General features: G+C 36.3%; 1 protein-coding gene and 1 non-coding gene across 2 annotated transcripts in view; both read left to right on the top strand.

Moving 5' to 3' along the window:
• Positions 1-21,051, top strand: part of LOC112630390 (POTE ankyrin domain family member A-like) — a 46,000-nt gene that overhangs the window by 7,931 nt on the left and 17,018 nt on the right. The window contains 10 exon segments of the mRNA XM_025394630.1: positions 383-402; positions 3,262-3,370; positions 3,531-3,689; positions 6,762-6,868; positions 8,183-8,320; positions 11,092-11,162; positions 16,164-16,185; positions 16,187-16,223; positions 18,607-18,651; positions 19,693-19,859. Coding sequence (XP_025250415.1) covers positions 383-402; positions 3,262-3,370; positions 3,531-3,689; positions 6,762-6,868; positions 8,183-8,320; positions 11,092-11,162; positions 16,164-16,185; positions 16,187-16,223; positions 18,607-18,651; positions 19,693-19,859 — 875 coding nt within the window.
• Positions 9,561-9,667, top strand: LOC112630826. The gene has a single exon (XR_003120963.1). It is a non-coding gene; the product is annotated as a U6 spliceosomal RNA (small nuclear RNA).

The raw sequence follows: 21,051 nt of genomic DNA, 5'->3' as shown, positions 1-21,051 counted from the left end.
GTACCAGAAGAAAACACAAATGCCTATATATACAGATATATTTTTATCTTGACAAAGACCTTCTAAGAACCTCACAAGCAAGCATTCTGAAGGTTGTGTTGGCAAAATAAAGATTAAAACACCCTGTATATAAGAAAAAAGTTAGCAAAAGACAACATACGTGCAAAATATTTACTATATATATAGTAGATAAGAAATGTGTTTTCATTTTACAGATAATTCTTTCAAATCAACAAGAAAACAAAATAAGCTCAATTTAAAATTGGGCAAAGTACTTTTTTGCAGATCTTCCAGTGACCTATGCACATAGGAAAACAGTTAGTGTTCCTGGTGAGAGAAGGAATTTAAAAGAGGATTGAAATACTGTTTTCTATCCACAAAGTGTGAGGATGAAGAGCAACGGTACTTATACAGTTGCTTAAAGTTTAAGTTGCTGTGACTTTTCAAATAGACACTTTGGTGGTAAGAACCACATTTTAGAAATGTATGTGCCTTTTACCCATCAATTCCATTGTACTGAAATATCTTTGGGAAATTGATATATCTGTCTTTCTCAGTATTACTTAAAATAGCAGTGTATTAAGAATTCATAACAGATTTTATGATCAACTTTCAGTGCATCCGTAATGGAATAATACGTAACCATTGAGGATGTCAATAGATACAGATATACGTTGACATGCAAAGATATACTTTGCTATACCAAGTGACAAAAAAACAGGTTACACATACACACAAACAGAATATGCTCTTGTGTTAGGTGAAAATACAATAAAACTTATTTCTGGGCATTTGTATTGTAAGTGAAGTTTTTCCTTTTTTCTTATCTATGATTTCTGCAATAAACCTCTGAAAAGTTCTAGTTAAAGTTCATTCTGAATGAAATAATCCTTGGGAAGAGAAGGAATATAATATTTGCATAGATCAATTCTCAGTTTCTATTACTTATTTATGTGGATGGATATCTTATGTGAACTTGTAGCCTCTTCAGAAGTAGAGGGAATGTTTTTGCCTGTGCCTGTAGATTTTATGTGTAGATTTTATTATGTATACATTTTATTATGTATCTTTTCATTATATATAGATTAACATGTTCAAGAAGTATGGATTAATCATTTTAGTTATATCTTTATGAAAACTAAAATAGCAAATATAAATGATCATTACTATTACAAATGTATTGCTGTACTCTACAGGAGTTTTCTTTAAAAATATTGAACTTGGGCTGGGCACGGTGGCTCATGCCTGTAATCCCAGCACTTTGGGAAGCCAAGGCGGGTGGATCACCTGAGGTTTGGAGTTCGAGACCAACCTGACCAACATGGAGAAACCCCGTCTCTACTAAAAATACAAAATTAGCTGGCTGTGGTGGCGCATGCCTGTAATCCCAACTACTCGGGAGGCTGAAGCAGGAGAATCACTTGAACATGGAGGTGGAGGTTGCGGTGAGCCGAGATCGCACCTTTGCACTCCAGCCTGGGCAATAAGAGTGAGACTGTGTCTCAAAAAAAAAAAAAAAAAAAAAAAAGGGATTGAACTCCCCAGCTGTGTTTATCCATTCTTTCATCAAATATAAGCCAGCTACCTATAATGTGGCAGGCATAGTCTACTATCTTGCAGTATCCTTCCATCTTTGAAAACTTCATATTTACCTGCCCAGCTTGAGCAAGGTGAGAGATTTAAAATTAGAGTAATAGGACTTAATCTCAACTGAAGCTTTTCCTCCCTCCTTTCAAACAATAGCATTCTGAAGGTAGAAAATAGTAAAAAATAACCTTTAACTGCCCTTTTGAAATTTATAACAGTCTTGGATAAAGACTGTTTTAGTACTTTTAAGAACTAAAATGTGGTACATAAACACCATGGAATACTATGCAGCCATAAGAAAGAATGAGAGCGTAGCCTTTGCATGGACATGGTGTTGGAGGCCATTATCATTAGCATACTAACTTAGGAACAGAAAACCAAATACTGCATGTTCTCACTTATAAGGGGGAGCTAAATGATGAGAACACACAGGTACCTAGAGGGGAGCAACACACACTGGGGCCTATTGGAGGGAGGAAGGAGAGAAGCAGGAAATATAACTAATGGGTACTGGGCTTAATACCTGGGTGATGAAATAATTTGTACTATCAACCCTCTTGGCATACATTTACCTATGTAACAAACCTGCAATATACCTATGTATATTTACCAATTTACCTATGTAACATCCTGCAGTATACCCCTGAGTGTGAAAGTTGAAAAAAACTCCACAAATAGTTTCATAAATTCATTAAAAAAGAAAATTTATGTTTCAAATCCTAATATTTATCATTGGAAATATCTGATTTACATATATTCTATAAATCTAAGTATTGAAAAAATGAGCCATACCTATTCATTTGAACCCCAAGTTTCCTTTGGCTTAAAGTTTTTTGAAAATTAAAGTAAAAATTAGTTTTGACATTTGCTGTTTTTGCCTTATCCCTCTTATTCCATAGTACTTTTAAGAACTAAAATTTATCAAATGCCAATCATCTGGTTAGAATTGCCCCAGAACCGTTACACATACCATATTCTACTTAATGTAAGCCACCATGGATTGTATGATGCCCCATTATTTCATATGTCAATAAGAGAATTATTTAAATGCTACCAATTATAGTTACAGTAAGTCATGAATTACAAGTGGTACTACAATGTAAGGAATGTCAAAACATGAAGACAGCCTCTTATAATCATCAAAATACAATGTAAACTGTAATCTTTAAAACATACCTCAAAGTGTAGGTATAATTGTATTATCTCACTTAATTCAAATGTTGTCTTTAGTAGTATTAGTAAAAATATCTAACAATTATTGAGCTGTTATTTGAGTTAGGAACTCTTCTATATATTTTGTGTAGAGTCTCATTTAAGCATTACAGTGGTTTCCTGTGAGAAAGCTACTATTTTCATTCCCATTTTATAGATGAGGAAATTGAGACACAAAAAGGCTAAGCAACAGCTAGGAAGTGACAAAGCTCAGAGCAGGATTCCAGCCCAAATTTAATGTAAACAAAGGGCTATGCTCTTTCTTTTCAGATAGGCTGCTATTTCATTAATACAGTGAGAAATGAGAGGTAATTAATAGTGTGCTTTCTTTACAGGAAAATTAAATGTTTGTTTTGAAGGCAGAGGGATAGCATGTTATTCAATGTTTGCAATTACATGAATCATTGCTACAGCTTTAGATAGTACACTACAATTTGCTAAAACATCTTCTCACTCTCACAGGACTGCTCTACATTTGGCCTGTGGGAATTCAGAAGTAGGAAAACTCCTGCTGGATAGAAAATGTCAACTTCGTGTCTTTGACAGCAAAAAGAGGACAGCTCTAACACAGGTATGCAGTAGCCAACTATATCAGCATGATATGGATTTGATTTCAATACATAGAATAAAAATGAGTTTTCTCATTTAAATATAACTTATTGATGAAACCTGTGGAATGTTTATCTTGAATTCCTAGGATTTATAATTTGTTTTTGGTCTAACATTGACAGGCTGTACGATGTGCGATACTTTTGCTACAACATGGTATTGATCCAAATCTTCCGGATGTGTATGGCAATACTGCCCTACACTATGCTGTCTACAGTGAAGATAGATTAATGGCCAAAACACTGCTTTTATACAATGCTGATATCGAATCAAAAAACAAGGTATAGATCAAATTTTATTTTCAAAATACCCAATGCGTTTATTTTAACATTGACTTGTGTAAGGGCCAGTTTTACTCAAGCATAACCTGAATGAAAATATTTTGAAATGACTTAATTATCTAAGACTTTTAAATATTGTCACTTTTAAAGACACATTAGAGGGTACAGCATTTTTTATGCACTTGCGGTAAATATTTTTTTTTTGAAAACTCTGAATTTGTAAAAGGTAAGACTTACTTTTTTTTCAATTTTCCCTCCCAGTTTCCCCCCCCAAACAATGTAAAATGTCAAAATTTGCCCTGGAAATAGGTTTTACATTAAAACTCCAAGAAAACTAAAACATGCTTCAGTGAATAGAAATCTTGCTGCTTTGGCAAGCTCCTAAAAAAAAAAAAAAAAAAAAAACCAGTAATAGATATGAAGTGACGTATCTCTCAGTGGCAAGGCTTAAGATATTTCTGCCTGCTCATAAGGCAGAAATGGAAAGGGAAAAGGAGAGCAATCAGAAATATAGAGGCCAATTTGGATATTAGGTAATGGAGAGAAAAGATCATAAAGAGGTTTTATGTGTATGTTTTTTGTTGTTGTTGTGCATTCATTTGTTCCCTTTGTATGATGAGACAAGGTTCTCTTCAGTTTTAGAGAATGACAGGTTTTCAATTTGGGAGAGGGAGTTAGTGAGTTGTAAACTGATCAATTTTAGGAGGCCTCTGAGGAACCAGATTGGCTGTAAATAGGTGGTGATATCGTGGGAAACCCTTGAGCAGAGGGAATAACAAGTAATTCACTGACTTATTATCCTATTCTGGTAGAAATGGCCGCTTAGGTAAGAGTCTCAACTCTGCTTTCAAATCTAGAATGTCCTGATGGGAACGTGGAGGATAAGAAGCTTATAAGTAACAAGATGAAGTTGGATTTTGAGTTTACTACACCCTGTTCTACCCCTACCCAGGAAAATTAAGTGGTGTTTTCAGCAAACGAGTCTCTCTCTCATTCTTTCCTCTTTTTGGCCAAATGCTCAAATGATAAAGGGAATTGGTCATGTGGGTGAGAGATGAGACTGAATAATTGTCCATTGCACTAGTTTTCAGCTAGAATTGTGAATTAGAGTAACCTGAGAAAAATTTTTAAATAATCTGCAAGTCTAGGTTCTACCCTGAAGATTTTGATAGCATATGTTTACAAATGTTTCCCTGAGGCCAGGTGCAGTGGCTCCTGCCTTTAATCGCAGCACTTTGGGAGGCCAAGGCAGGTGGATCACAAGATCAGGAGATCGAGACCATCCTGGCCGACATGGTGAAACCCCGTCTCTACTAAAAATACAAAAATTAGCTGGGCGTGATGGCACGTGCCTGTAGTCCTATCTACTCAGGAGGCTGAGGCAGGAGAATCGCTTGAACCCGGGAGGCAGAGGTTCCAGTAAGCTGAGATTGTGCCACTACACTCCAGCCTGGTGACAGATCGAGACTCAGTCTCAAAAAGAAAAAAAAAAAGTTTCCTTGAAGCCAGGCATGGTGGTGCATGGCTATAATCCCAGCTGCTAGGGAGGCTGAGGTGGGAGGATTGCTTGAGATCAGGAGTTCGAGTCTAGCCTGGGCAACATAATGAGACTCTGTCTCTAACAACAACAACAACAACAACAACAACAACAACAACAACAACAACAAATTCCTCAAAATCCGTGTACGCTTCTGCTTAAGAATCACTGAATAGATAAGGGTAATAGGTAAATTCTCATATCTCAGAAACTTAATATATCTCTAGAAGAGTTGGAGTTGGATATGTGCTAATTCCTTTACATCTTTCCTTTCCAATAATGTTAGTCTGACTTTTTTTTGACACAGGGTCTCACTCTGTTTTCCAGGCTGGAATGCAGTGGTGTGATCACAGCTCACTGCAGCCTCAACCTCCCCAAGCTCAGGTGGTCCTCCCACCTCAGTTTTTTTTTTTTAAAGTAGAGATGGGGTTTTTGCCATGTTTCCCAGGCTGGTCTTGAACTCCTGGGCTCAAGCAATTCATCCACCTCAGCCTCTCAAAATGCTAGGATTACAGGTCTGACACCATGCCTGGCCTAATTTGACTTTTATCTCTGTGATTGGGACATTAAAATGAATATTATTGGCAGTATCTATCAGCTTACAGAATAATACCTTTTCCTTCCTACCATCAGTTATTCAATGCCATTCAGAAGGTCTTTAGAAATTTTCAGTGAGTAGTCTTTCAGTAAGTACAGATTGGGTTTCTCAGGATTTTATGTCTCTTTGTTATCATTTAAGTGCTTAGGTCAGTAAATCATTTTTAAGAGCAGAGTTTTCTCAATTAGTATTGTAACAAATTACCCTTTTTGTCAATTGAAGCTGTATTATGGACTATCAAGTGTGTCTCTTAAGTTTGTAGAGCTTTGGCATAATCAGGATGGCAGTTTTAAACACTAAAAACCATGGAATTATTAAGAATACAGATAGGAATTCTGTTAATTTAGTTTCGGCAGTACTATGAACTCATTATTTAGTTAACAATCTGGGAAAATTATATACAAATAGATTTTAAATGAATAAATGTTGGAAAAATTCTTGAAATGGGCAGTATGAGTCTTAATAGCAAGTTTTATTGCACGTCAGAGCTTGATCTTTTGGTAAAACATCTGAATCTAAAGAAATATTTTACATGCAAATTCTTGCTTTATACACAATGATTTGTCATAGGGTTTGAGAATATAGAGATAAAATATACAGCCCCTGCCCTCAAGAAGCTTTTTGTTTAGATGGGAAAAATTATCCAGTAATACCATGTCAAATGCTGGGACAGAAGCAAAGAATCTTGGAAACAGTAAATGTTTAAAGTGAGTTTTCAAGATGACCAGAGTTAATGTGAGGCAGAGGAGGGGTGTTTCCAAGAGAAGGAGTAGTGAGTGTGTGGGAAAGCACAGAAGAGTGAGAAGGAGACAACTATATTTTATTTACTTTCTGTGAGTGTAAGTTCATAGGATCTTATATAAAGTTTCCAGTTCATTTGAGAAATAGGTAATTGTTTTGAATTACATATTGTTTTTGTGTTAATATTGTTTTACAGGGTGGCCTCACACCACTTTTACTCGGTGTACATGGACAGAAACAGCAAATGGTGGAATTTTTAATCAAGAAAAAAGCTAATTTAAATGCACTTGATAGGTTTGGAAGGTATAGTTATTTTATCTCTGTATTGTTCTGGAGTGATAACAGTCACTCAAGTCATAAACATTAAATTAATAAAATTAACTTATACTTATTGGAACATGGTGATCGGTATCAACACAAATCAGTTAAGGAGAAATGCAGTCATTTGGACTAGGCAACATAAAGAACAGTTTTAGTAGGATTCATCTTCTTTTATTATATTGACTGATGTTATTTGTTATGTGATGTTTTCGGTTATATGATGTTATATTAGCTAAAGGGATTTCATATTAGTTTCATGAAGTGCGAACTTTAGCTTTTAGTTTATGACTCAGTATTGAACTTCTTAACCCTTTCTATAGTTTTTAACCTCTGCTTCTTATATGCTTTTCCATTAAATATGCTATATTAAACATAAACAGGAGTTGAAAATCATTTTGTCTTTTGAATGACTGCTTTAAGTTACTTTCTTTAAAGAATATTAATGTTAGCTTATCCCTACATGACGATTAATTGCTATTCCCAAATACTGTGGGTTCATTAGCTTTTTTTCCTTCTTTATTTCCAGTGTATTTTGATGTTTTTATTTTTAATTGGTATGGAGAGAGGGAGTGAAGATAGTTTTAAGTGGATAACATACACTTCCTTTAATGAAGGCAAGCTGTAGGTGGGTGATAAAGAGAAAAGAGCTAGACTTTAGATTCACACAAAACTGGATTTAGTTCCTAGGTTTCTTACTTGCTAGGTGTGTGACCTTGGGAACGTTATTTACTACCACATATGTTGTCATATATGAAAAGAAGGAGAATATATCCTTCAAAGTTGGCTGTGCATAAGTAAGAAAGACATATATGGCATTTAATTCATTGCCTAGCACATGCTTATTGGCATCATTAACTGAAGCTACTATAACTACTATTCTTACTATTATTATTAATATTACTGCTTTCAGCCTGCAGATAGTTCCTATTTAGCTGATTTTCTATTATGGCATATCAGTCTAGGGAAGCTGGGAAGAAATCTTCAGTTAAATCTTTGTCCACTTCAGATAAGCAGCCCTAGCATAATTTCTTGCCCATCAAAGTCCTTTAAATTAGTAGCTTCCACTATTCAGTACCCCACTGAGATAAGAGGATTCCTTTTTGTCCCTTTCTTTTAACCTTGGTGGTATTTTACAAAGATGAACACTTGAGCACCCAAGATGCTTATGTTTTTTAGTACATGTAAATGTTTAATTCTGCATGGACAGGCAAGATATTAAATTGGGAAAGTATATCAAATTAGCTTTTAAAATAACTTTATTAAAGTTCCTAAGGGAGAAATTATCTGTCATTTTAGAACTGCTCTTATACTTGCTGTACGTTGTGGATCAGCAAGTATGGTTAGCCTTCTGCTTCAGCAAAATATTGATGTATTTTCTCAAGATGTATCTGGGTGGACTGCTGAAGATTACGCTATTTCTAGTCATCATAATATGTAAGTATTTACATTAAAAGGCTAGTTAACACTAAATCGAGGTTTAAAATAATTTTAACTTTTGTATCTTGGATATCAGGTGAGATGTCATAGTTTGGTTTAGGTAGTTTTAGAGTGGCCATGAGTTAGTCCACTGCATCAGCTGGAAATCAAACAAAAAGCTAGACTAGTTAGAAGGTGCCAATGGGTGCAGGATTCTTTACCTCAGGACTTTTAAGACCTTTATCCTTAGAGATCCCAACGTTGTTCATTTCATTCCAAGTATAACACCTATGCATTGGATAAAAAATAGAATCACATCTTTGATTTTTCTGATTAGTTATTTGGGTCTTTAAGTGTCTAGTTTAGTAGAAAGTCTTGTATTGTTTTCTGGGGACTGTCTCCTATGTACTCCTTGAATTTGTCCAAGGAAGACAATCCTTTTTATCAAGTCAGAAGGAGGAGGAAAAAAGGACATTTTAATCATTCTGTTGTTTCCATTGATTCTGTTGCTACATTGTTGCTACTGAAACTGGTCCTGCTGCCTGGTAATGGTTGACCTTTGACACCAACATGCCCTTACTGATTGAGATCCCTCAAGTCTTCATGGTGATCCATACATAGACTTCAAAGTTACAACGTTCTTTACTTCACATACCTGTGCTTGTGTGCTCAGTCATTGTTCCCAAAGCACCAGCACCCTGCTCTGGCAGCTTGACATCCTGGCTTTATCTGCATGCAAAGTGAGCAAATTGACCATTCCCCCCACATTCAAAACCTGATGTGGAACCCACATCTTATCCTAGACTTAACTGAGAACTTCATGTTAAGAGATCCTTTGAGTCCTGTGTTGGTCTTTTCTCTAGCAGATATTAGTTGGGCTTGTTCCAAACTGTCAAAGAGGTTCAAATAATGTGGCAGAAAGAGATCAGTGTTTGTTTCTTCTTCTTTGCTACCAGATATGTACCCTGAGGCACCTTTATATCCTGTATAGTACCTTAGGCAGTAGAAAGTCCCATGTTAACCTTCCCTAGAGCAGTGGGCACCCAGTTGTGGTTGGCCCCTTGAGTGATCTGTTTTCCATGATAATGAAAATTTCCCAAGTTACTTGCATCTCTTCCTCAATATTTAAAAATATTTTCAAATTCTACCTCACAGGAAGCCATTGAAGATAATTCTCGAGATCTCAAGTAGGTTAGTTGGACTTAGAGCTAAACCGTGTTCATGACTCATCGCTGTCCATGTGTAAAAGTAGGGCTTTGTGCTTGCTTTGGCTGCACATATCCTAAAATTGGAGCAATACAGAGAAAATTAGCATGGCCCCTGAATAGGCAGGCTGCACAAATTTTTGAAGCATTCCATATTTTGCACAGTCACTGGAAGGTCGCTTGACTATTTGCTGACTAACTCTAAGGAAACAGTGTGAATCAAAGCAAAATGGGTGCCATCTGAGTCTTGAAATTGTGAGTTTTGCTATAAAAATATTCATGTAAGGTGGCCTATGAGATGTTCCCAGAGCTGAATAATGTGTAGAGTGTTGTGTGCAAAATATATTGTTAGTATGTATTCAAAAATTAGAGAATGTCAATTTGCAACTTCTTCATGGAACCTAAAACAAATAAAAGCAGGGTTTTGGTCTCCCATGTCCGCTGGAGATGAACATGGATATGAAGCATTATCTTAACAAACATCTGCTGGCTCAGAGTGTGAGTCTGTAGAGAAGGATCATTGGTCCAAGCCAGGTCTTGACATTCATCCATTGGTTTTTCTGCTCTTGGTGTGACTGATAAACTCCATAATCGTGCACAATCATGTTACCTACTTTAATGAGATATTTATGAATAAATTTAGTTATAAACTGTGAAATAGTTGAGATGCTCTGAATTATAAGCCATAAGGAGTAGGACAACTAATAATCAAAATTAATAACATTTCCTGAAAGCTACAACATTTGCATATTAGGACCTATGAACACAATACACTTTGGGTTTTTTTTTTTTTTTTTTTTTTTTTTTTTAGACTGAGTCTTGCTCTGTTGCCAGGCTGGAGTGCAGTGGCGCGATCTTGGCTCATTGCAACCTCCATCTCCCGGGTTCAGGTGATTCTCCTGGCTCAGCTTCCGAAGTAGCTGGGACTGCAGGCGCGTGCCATCACGCCCACTTAATTTTTTGAATTTTTAGTAGAGATGGGGTTTCACCATGTTGGCCAGGATGGTCTCAATCTCTTGACCTCGTGATCTGCCTGCCTTGGCCTCCCAAAGTGCTGGAGGCATGAGCCACTGCGCCTAGCTACACATAGGGTTTTATTTGGGATTCGAAGATAATTTCGGTCATAAAGTTTAGGAACAGATTATTCCATTGCTTTACTATTTCTGTGAGCACTTAAAAATTTTATCTTGTTAAATCTTTATAGCTTAGTGAAATAAGGCAGCAAAGTCCTCACTTTGTAGAAGACATTGAGCCTAAAAGAAGTAAATTTTCCAAGAACAAATAGCTCTTCATTATGGAGCTAGGACTTCTTCAGAGTTGGGACTTTCTATTATGTCAAGCGAATGCAAGTTAATTTACTGAGTCTTAGTGGCCTCGATTTATGAGTATTTCACCTTACTTTTTTTCTTTTTTCTTTAGAAGCTTAATGAAAAGTTTGTAGGATGTACACAAAAGTAGATGGGATGATAATTGTTTTCTGATATTCTGATATTGTTTGAAATACTCTAAGAATTTTGCATTTTGTAAGTGTTTTTCATGTCAGCATTAAAATAGTAATTTTATTTATTACATTTTTATACATAGAATTTGCCAATTACTTTCTGACTATAAAGAAAAACAGATGCCAAAAAAATGTTCTGAAAACAGCAATCCAGGTAAGACTTCTGATAGTGAATTACTTTAGGTCAGTTGTCCCCAGCCTTTTTGCTTTTTTGGCACCAGGGATCGGTTTTGTGGAAGACAGTATTTCCATGGACTAGGGGAAGGTGCAGATGGTTTCAGAATTATTCAAGCACATTGCATTTATTGTGCTACTTTATATTATTATTACATTGTAATATATAATAAAATAATTATACAACTTACCATAATGTAGAATGGGTGGAAGCTCTGAGCTTGTTTTCCTGCAACTAAATGGTCCCATCTGGGGGCAAAGGGAGACAGTGACAGACCATCAGGCATTAGATTTTCATAAGAAGCACACAACTTAGATCCCTCACATGGGCAGTTCACAACAGGGTTCATGCTTCCATGAGTATCTAATGCTACCAGTGATCTGACAGGAGGCGGAGCTTAGGTGGTAATATGAACCATGGGGCATGGCTATAAATACAGATGAAGCTTCTCTGGCTTGCCTAATACTCACGTCGTGTGTGGCGTGGTTCCAAAAAGGCCATAAACTGCTACCAGTCTGTGGCTTGGGAGTTGTGGATGCCTGCTCTGGGTAGTCCTACCATAGATGAAAAAGTAAAAGTAAGGAATTTTTGATGATGAACAGCGAAGCACAGATCGTGTTACATATGCTTGTACCAGCAAGGCTCACTGTTACTGACTTTATTCCTCTAAATTTGAAATTCAAAGAGGTATATTTGCTTTGTTGGAACAAGATGTGTTCTTCTACCTGCTGGTTAATTGTCGTGGTAACAGTAATTTTGTTAAAACAAGATGCTCTGCTACCATTCGCCAAAAGATTGTCATAATGAATATACAAATTGCCCAACTCTAGGCTCAGCAGATTATAATAAAAGTACAAAAATGTTTCACAATAACAAAAATGCCAGTATGCTACCTGGATGTGGACACCTAGTATATTGTACAATTCAAACTGTGTGAGGACACCTTTAATTTATCCATATGTTTATCAAAGAGCTTCTGTAAGTTAGATTTTGTATGTTGCAGGAGACAAAGATGGAATAGATGTAGTTTTGATCTTTAAGGTGCTCATAATAGAATAGAGCTGTCTCTATTTCATTTCTGTGCTTTTTCAACAGAATTTACAAAGAAAACATTTGTATTTATGTTTTCACCTGTCTAATTAACAAATAACTGTCAGATGTCTTTTAGATACGAAGCATTTTTCTAATGCTACAGAACACATTTAAAAATACAGACAGGAGCTTGTTATTATCATTGTCATTTTTATTATTTTGCTACTTTATTCAGTCCTTACTGTGTGCTAGATGGCCACTGGAAGTTTATATTTATGGTTTATATATTATATTGATTATGTGCCAGACATATGTGATGAGGAATGAAAGCTTTAAAAAAAAGTAGGTAGGATTTAAGGTGAGCATGCAGAGTGAGTAGAATTTTTCTAGGTAAAGTAGCAGAAGAAAGATGTTTGGCAGAATGAACATGTAATGAGATGGTGTGTTTGGCAGAAGGAACATCTAACGAGATTGCCTGTATGGGAGGAAGAGCAGCAAGTGCAAAAGCAAGATGCTTGAGTGAACTTTGCAGGGTTTATGAGCAGTTCACTTTTGCTAGTACAAAAAGTGTGAGATACAAGAGGTTGGGAATGAGGTGAATACTAAGCTAAGGCAAGTTTATGATAGAATTTTTAATACTATAGAAATTAGTAGCTCTTATCCCATGGGCCATGGGAAATTTACCAGGTAGAATGCTTTGGACTGCAAATACTAGATGAGGAGTGGCTAAAACTGTAGGAACCAGAGTTGTTTTGGTTGTTCAGTGATATCCTAGAATCCCACTTGTCCCTCTTTCAGCTGTGCTGTTGGCAGTGTCTTGTTCATGTCTCCTTTCACAGTTGACTAATCTGCATCAGCTCCAGGCATCTTATTCTCAGAACACAACGTTGCAAGGGCTGCTTTTCTTTATGTGTTTCTTTAAATAGGGAGAAAACTTAGAAGCATGCAGTGGACTTTCTGTAACATTTCATTGGCTGGGTCACACCACATGCCCATACCCAAACCGGGCACTGGGAAAGCAAATGTAATTTTGTGACTAGCTTAGAATAATCATTTCTCTTTCTGAAGCTGGGGAGGAGTATTGGGATAGTAAGTATCCCAATAGCTTTGTGTTTCTTCTGCAAGAAAGAATTAGGAATGGCTATTGGTAGGGAGCCAGCAATGGTTGTTGCAGGGACTCATTGGAGAAATTTGAGCAGGGGAGTCAGAAGATTAAATTGGAGTGTTAAGGCATTCTGGCTATGGTGTAAAACAGGGGTTGTCAAGCTTTTTCTGTAAAGGACTAGGTGGGAAATATTTTAGACTATGTGATCTCTGTCATACCTACTTAACCCTGCTGTTGTAGTGTGAAAGCAACTATGGATAATATGTAAGCAAATAGGCATGACTGAGATCCAATAAAATTTTATTTACAAAACCATAAGGCAGACTGGATTTGGCCTGTGGCCTATAGTTTGTGACCCCTTATAGAGGTTGATGGAAGGTAACCATGTAAAGAAACCAGGAGACAAAGGAAGCTTTTGCAGTAGTCAGCTATAGCTTTCTTGTCATATATCCTTGGACTAGTATCAATGTATTTAAGGTTTTTACCCATCTGTGGTAAAATAAATAAAGTTAGGAATCTCAGTTTTTCATTTTAAAATGTTGGCCTTTTTTGGTGTTATGCCTTTTTCATTTGTTTTGTTTAAGTTCTTTTTTCAAGTAAGAAATAACATTAATAGTTGGCAGATTTTTTTAAAAATAAAAGTCATTTGGTAAATGTTTATGTTCCCGGTGGCAGTGAGAATATAAAGCAGAGGCAGAAGAGAGGGATGGTCCATATGATTTAGTGATGATTGAATGAAAAAGGTTTGGGGGATAGAGAGAAACATGATTCGCAGGTTTCCAGGTTGTACACTAGCATTTAACCTGGACATGAGGAAGGAGTAGGAAATTTTCTGGTGAATACAGAATAGCAAAGAGCAGCAGGTCAGCAGGAATGACTAATTTTTTTCTGTGCATGTTTAATGGCATATTCTTATATTTTGAGTAGGTAATTGGATAATCAGCATTTATAGCTGGCATCCTACTAGTTTGACTCTCAGTAATAAGAATTGTCAAAGATTCAAGAATCTGAAAGTTGATGATAAATATCCATGTGTATCACCATCAATGACTGAAAGTCAGTCAGCATCCACAGAATTGGGACAGATGAACTTAATGGATAAAGATGTATATTGGAGTTGTGTTTTCCTTAGGGAATGATACTCTCCATGACCTATGTGAGTCACAGCTGCCAGAAAACAAAGAGAGAAAGGAACATATTAAAGAAGCACAGCAAATTCAGTTCCAGAGTGCCTCTGCTTGACTTCAAGTTATATTATGACTTCTAAAAAATCATTTTCTGGCAAAATGTGCTTTGTGTTTCCTCCTCTCTTTCTGCCTGCAACCAAACAGAATCCCTTTTAGCAGGGAATTTTTGTGTTCTTCCTCTAACAAAAGCAACAAAAATAACAAAAAGAAGTAAGAGAAAGAGCTTTTTTTGTATAGGCTAGTATTTAAAGTAAACTTGAGAGTGAGTACCAGGATTATATTTAGAATTTAGGGACTAAATGAGAAAACTATATAGAAATCTAAAGATTGCTGACTCAAACACAATGTGGTTTCTTTGCTTTATTTTCACAGCTCTGAATTCACAACTATTAGTTATATTTATATGCACTATTACTTTAGAAAGCACTTTCCCAAACCAAATATTAAGTGATTTCTTGTAGTTTCTATGACTTTATTGCAGAATTGACTTTCCAAATGTTCATAACAATTATTGAGAGTTTTCCACATAGTATCATCTCAGCTGTGTCCACATGAGCTATCTATCTCCTTGTGTTAATGAATAATGATTCACTAGGAATATTGGTTTTGGCATTTAAAGTGATTTATATCTAATGCAGATAGAACGAGACTACTCTTGAACATTAATGTCCAAGCATCTTAAAATTACACATAAGGCTTTCATAATCTGACTTCTGCCCCAGCCTCCATCTTTAGCCCTTTTCCCTGTGTGCCCTTTCTCTGGCATTACTGAACTGCTGATAAAGACCTACTCACTCATCCTTCTGTTGTAGGCAAATACACATTCACTCTTGCAGGCCTTACTCCCTATCTTGTTGCTTCCTGGCATACTGTCACCCTTTCCTGCCCTGTACCCCTTTTAATCTGGCTAGCCTCAATATTTAAGTCTCTGCTTGGGCATGATTTCTGGAAAAGCCATCCCTGACATGCTTTATTTTCATTCTTGTTAAACCCTAATGCCTGGTATGTATGTAGCAGGATTCAATGAAAAATTGCTGAGTCAAATAAAGACTGTTTATAAAAGGTGATGTGCAAGACAGTCTTGGAGCAGAGGGGACAGATGTGGAACAATAATGTACAGTTCAGGCGGTAAAGGTGCAGTAGAAAAATCAGTAAAGTACAAAGGGAGCCTCAAAGAAAGAGGTACCTGTTTATCTGGGGAAAGACATGTAGAGTCAAGAAAGACTTCACATAGGATTGTTTTAAATTGTCAGAATAGTGGAGGGAAACATTTTAGATATTAGGAAGACATTGTACACTAATAAAGGTATCAGCAGTGATTTTGGAAATCATTTGTAAGGTACTATTAGGAAGTGGAGAACAATATACCGTGTTACCTTATATGTTTCTACTGTATTTTAAAGTTGCGTTTCTGGTGGTTTTGTTCATTTATGTTTGGTGGATGAATTTGTGAGTGAATGTTTGACGTGTTTGTATGTCTTCGATCTGGTGACATGACCAAGTGGTTTGTTGAAGTTTTGGAGAATTATTTCTTAAGTAACTATTTCATGAAAGATTAAGCTTCATTTAAATGCTCCATTTATGAAATAAAATGAAATGTAGTTTTTAATTGTTCTAAGTGATTCGTTTTAATTGAATGTATGGATTTCTTTTCAGAACAAGACTTAAAGCTGACATCCACAAAGGCTTAAAGGAGGTGAAAATAGCCAGCATGAGGCATGTAAAATTTTAAATGCACATTTCTGGTTTAATGTTGTTTTCTTTGTTTTAATAATATTAGTCCAAATAAAATTACCTTTCAGACTAGGCTTTGAGAATCAATGGATTCTTTTTTTTTAAAGAATATTTTAATAGATTCTTAAAGTTTACTTTTTTTTTTCTTTTTTTTTTTTAATTTATTTATTATTATTATACTTTAAGTTGTAGGGTACATGTGCATAACGTGCAGGTTTGTTACATATGTATACTTGTGCCATGTTGGTCTACTGCACCCATCAACTCGTCATTTACATCAGGTATAACTCCCAATGCAATCCCTCCCCCCTCCCCCCTCCCCATGATAGGCCCCGGTGTGTGATGTTCCCCTTCCTGAGTCCAAGTGATCTCATTGTTCAGTTCCCACCTATGAGTGAGAACATGCGGTGTTTGGTTTTCTGTTCTTGTGATAGTTTGCTAAGAATGATGGTTTCCAGCTGCATCCATGTCCCTACAAAGGACGCAAACTCATCCTTTTTTATGGCTGCATAGTATTCCATGGTGAAAGTTTACTTTAATAAATGTAGCAACCTCATTAATAGAAGAATCAATAGATTCTAATTTAATATTTGCTATTTAACTTAAACATTATAACCCACTATTAAATTTAAGATGTTCTTGTTTAAAATATTCTTACCTGCTTTCTTGACTAGCTTATAGCTAATTTTTCCCGTTGGAATAGAGGCAAAAAAAAAAAAAAAAAAAAAAAAAAAAAATCCAGAACTTTGTTATTTATTTATTTAGTTTGTTTGTTTGTTTGAGACAGAGTCTTGCTCTGTCCCCCAGGCTGGAGTGCAGCGGTGCAATCTCTGCTTACTGCAAGCGCTGCCTCCCGACTTCAGCCATTCTCTCGTCTCAGCCTCCCCAGTAACTGGGACTACAGGCGCCCCGCCATCACGCCTGGCTAATTTTTTTGTGTTTTTAGTAGAGACGAGGTTTCACCATGTTAGCCAGGATGATCTCCATCTCCTGACCTCGTGATCCACCCGCCTCGGCCTCCCAAAGTGCTGGGATTACAGGCTTGAGCCACCCCGCCCGGCCTGTTCTTTTCTTTTTACAACACCCTAGCATGATAAAGAAAGTAACATCGACCGGGCGTGGTGGCTCACGCCTGTAATCCCAGCACTTTGGGAGGCCGAGGCGGGCGGATCACGAGGTCAGGAGATCGATACCATGGCTAACATGGTGAAACCCCGTCTCTACTAAAAATACAAAAAATTAGCCGGGTGTGGTGGCGGGCGCCTGTAGTCCCAGCTGCTCAGGAGGCTGAGGCAGGAGAATGGCGTGAACCCGGGAGGCAGAGCTTGCAGTGAGCCGAGATCGTGCCACTGCATTCCAGCCTGGGCCACAGAGTAACATCAATTATTGGATAATATTATTAAGCAATTGAAGTTATGAACAGTGTAACAGTGTTGGTCCCTGAGCTGGATTCATAGTAAAGAAGTAATCATGGCCAGTGATTGAAAATCTGCAGTTTCATATTGCCAATCACTGATGCCAAGGTTAAAGATGCATTCTGCCTTGTGGTCTGTCATTGACCTCGGGGTTTCTGTTCAGGGAGAGAACCAGATCGTGAAAACAACCCAACTGCCTATTACAAGAATCATATTTTGCTTTTGATGTTAGTGTAGAAACACAATAACATTTTACTTATTTCAGTTGCAGAAAATCAGTGCATATTATTTAAAAATTTTTATCCACTGCCATTAGTACACATTAGAATATATTAGAACTGGACTTAAGCAGATAGTCTGGATACATAACACTATCATATTACAGTATATAATTTCAATTAAAATTTAAGAATTTGCATTTCTTTCTGTTTGATGTTGATTTCAGCTCCTAATAATTTTAAGTGTGCCTACACTCCAGTTAGTAATCTTTTAAAAAAGCACTTAAATGCACTCTAGGGGCTCAGTAGTTAGGGTATGGTGAAGTAAAATCTTTTCAAGTGAGGAAGCCTTTGCAACACTACAAATCATCTGCTAATTCATTTTTGGTAGATTTAACACGTAATGAATTAAGTTTAATCCAAACAAATGGTGACACAGTTAAGTTGGCTGGTTCTTGTTTTTCTTCTCCCTTTGGCTAAGGTGAATTATTTTTAACGTGTTAGTCAGAAGCCAATGATGTGGCAGTAGCTTAACATAGATTAAAAAGTTAATTCTTAATTTTAATTATTATTTATTTTAACAGGTAAATTTTAATTTTAATTATTTTCTAATTTTTCATTGTCCATACTTGATTACTTAAGAGTAAAATTATTTTAAAAGCATGCAGTCCAAAAGTTCAGACATCTGAGAAATACAACAAGCAAATTAACCTTCTATTTTTGCATCTGCAGAAAATGTCTCAAGAACCAGACGTAAATAAGGATTGCGATAGAGAGGTATACCTTTATATTCAAATGTTACTGTTGAATTAGATTTTTACATTACGTTGTTTAACAAAGTGTAGTAAGTTTAGGCATGTACAATTATATCATGTAAGTAGCATAAATCATCAGCGAAAAATTTAGCATTTAACTCAGAACGCTAAGTTTTGTACATTGAGTTTTAGAGACAAACCCTAGAGATATTCTTCATCATTATGGAATAATCCTGAATGGTTCCATAAAATGCTAGGTAATGCCACTTTAGGAGCTTTGGATCAATCATTTTATCTTTCTTGGTTTTAGTCTGATTATCAATAGATAATGTGGCTGAAGAAGATAATTTCTTATTTTGTATATCCTCCAGCTAGAAAATTTTATGGCTATTGAATGTGAAATTTGGGGAACATCTCATTTTCTGAAATTCCACACTAGCACCTCAGCAGTTTCACTCTCCTCCTTGTGCTGTGACAAACTTTGGTTCCCATGTTTCAGTGAGCACCTTTATGTTTTTGATATCCCAGGAGTCAAATGAAAAAAGAATGATCAAAGGCAGTGGGGGAGAAGAATATCTTAGTGCGGAAAAGGGCAATCTTCCTTTCTATTCCTGAAGCCCCACAGTGTCTCATCCTCTAAATCTGACTACTTAATGGAAAATCCATGTGGTAAAGATGGAAGAAGATACATTTTGCATCTTTGTCTTTTTATTTGTGTGTTCCCACAAGTCAGATGGGGTGAATATTTATATTAGATTCTGAAGAGTGGTGGGGAATAAAAGCACAAAATGAAGGAGGGCCCTTTTTGAAATTTTTGAAAACTGTTTAATTCATTCAAACAGAAATGAAGCAAACTTTACAAAAATTTCAATGATATACAATGATATAATTACGTATTAAAATTATATGGTAACAGTTCTGTATATATGATTAAATTTAAATGTCAAATATTTTTAATGACTAAAGTAGCAAACTGAGTCAAGTGATAAAATCAATTAAAATAAAAAGGTTCTTTTTATTCAATAAAGCAATAACCATCCTTAATATCAAACTTCCACTCAAGGCTGAAGAAGAAATGCAGAGGCATGGAAGTAATAACGTGGGAATATCAGTAAACCTGACTGATGGTGCTGCTGCTGGCAATGGTGATGATGGATTAATTCCACAAAGAAAGAGCAGAAAACCTGAAAATCAGGAATTTCCTAGCACAGAGAATGAAGAATATCATAGGTAAGCCTATGGTAACATTTAATGGGAAATAACTATGTGCTTTTGAACTAATCCTAATTTGGGCTAATGTTAATGATGAACAAAGTTTACACTTTTACTAGGATATTCAGCCTTGTCTGGTAATCAGAAGAATGAAAATCAGCAAACAATGTGTTACCATTTTTTCCAGTCGTTAATTTATTTGAAAAATAACCAGTATTGGCAAATGTGAGGGAAAAAGCATTTTCTTTTCTTTTTAGTGAACTTTAATTTTAGCTTCAAGGGTACATGTGCAGGTTTGTTATATAGGTAAACTGTATCATGAAGATTTGGGCTACAGATTATTTCATCAGCCAGATAATAGGCAAAATACCAGATAGGTAATTTTTTGGTGCTCTCCCTCCTGCCACCCTTCACCCTCAAGTAGGCCCCAGTGTCTTGTTCTCCTCTTTGTGTTCATGAGTTCTTATTGTTTAGTTTCCACTAATGAGTAAGAATATGTGGCATTTGATTTTCTGTTCCTGCGTTAGTTTGCTTAGGATAATGGCCACCAGCTCCATCTGTGTTGCTGTAAAGGGAATGGTCTCACTGAAAAAGACATTCTCACATACTGTTGGTAAATACATTTTGGTGTTAATTTAGTAGCATTTTCACACACACACACATATATAACATAGTAAGGATATATAATATATGTATGTTAAAGATATTTGTATAGATATATATACACACATATATACATATATATTTATGTTACATATATACTTATGTATAAGGACATTTATTATAGCATTATTAGCATTATTATATCAACAAGCTGGAGTTAGTCTAAGTCCTTATCAATAGGAAATAGCTCAATGTTCATACCCAGAAAATAATACAGAATGCAACCTTTTTTTTTTTGTTTTGAGACAGTCTCATTCTGTCGGCCAGGCTGGAATGCAGTGACATGATCTCGGTTCACTGCAACCTCTGCCTCCCAGGCTCAAGCAATTCTCCTGCCTCAGCCTCCCGAGTAGCTGGGATCACAGATGTGTGCCATCATGCCTGGCTAATTTTTGTATTTTTAGTAGAGACGGGGTTTCACCATGTTGGCCAGGCTGGTCTTGAACTCCTGACCTCAGGTAATCCACCCGCCTCAGCCTCTTAAAGTTCTGGGATTACAGGCATGAGCCACCGTGCCCGGCCAGTATGCAACCATTTTTTAAAAAAT

The sequence above is a fragment of the Theropithecus gelada genome, chromosome 8 (assembly GCF_003255815.1).
Source record: "Theropithecus gelada isolate Dixy chromosome 8, Tgel_1.0, whole genome shotgun sequence".
In the NCBI taxonomy this organism is placed as follows: Eukaryota; Metazoa; Chordata; class Mammalia; order Primates; family Cercopithecidae; genus Theropithecus; species Theropithecus gelada.
The sequence above is the reverse complement of the archived record's forward strand: the minus strand, read 5'-3'. Positions and strand labels throughout refer to the sequence as shown.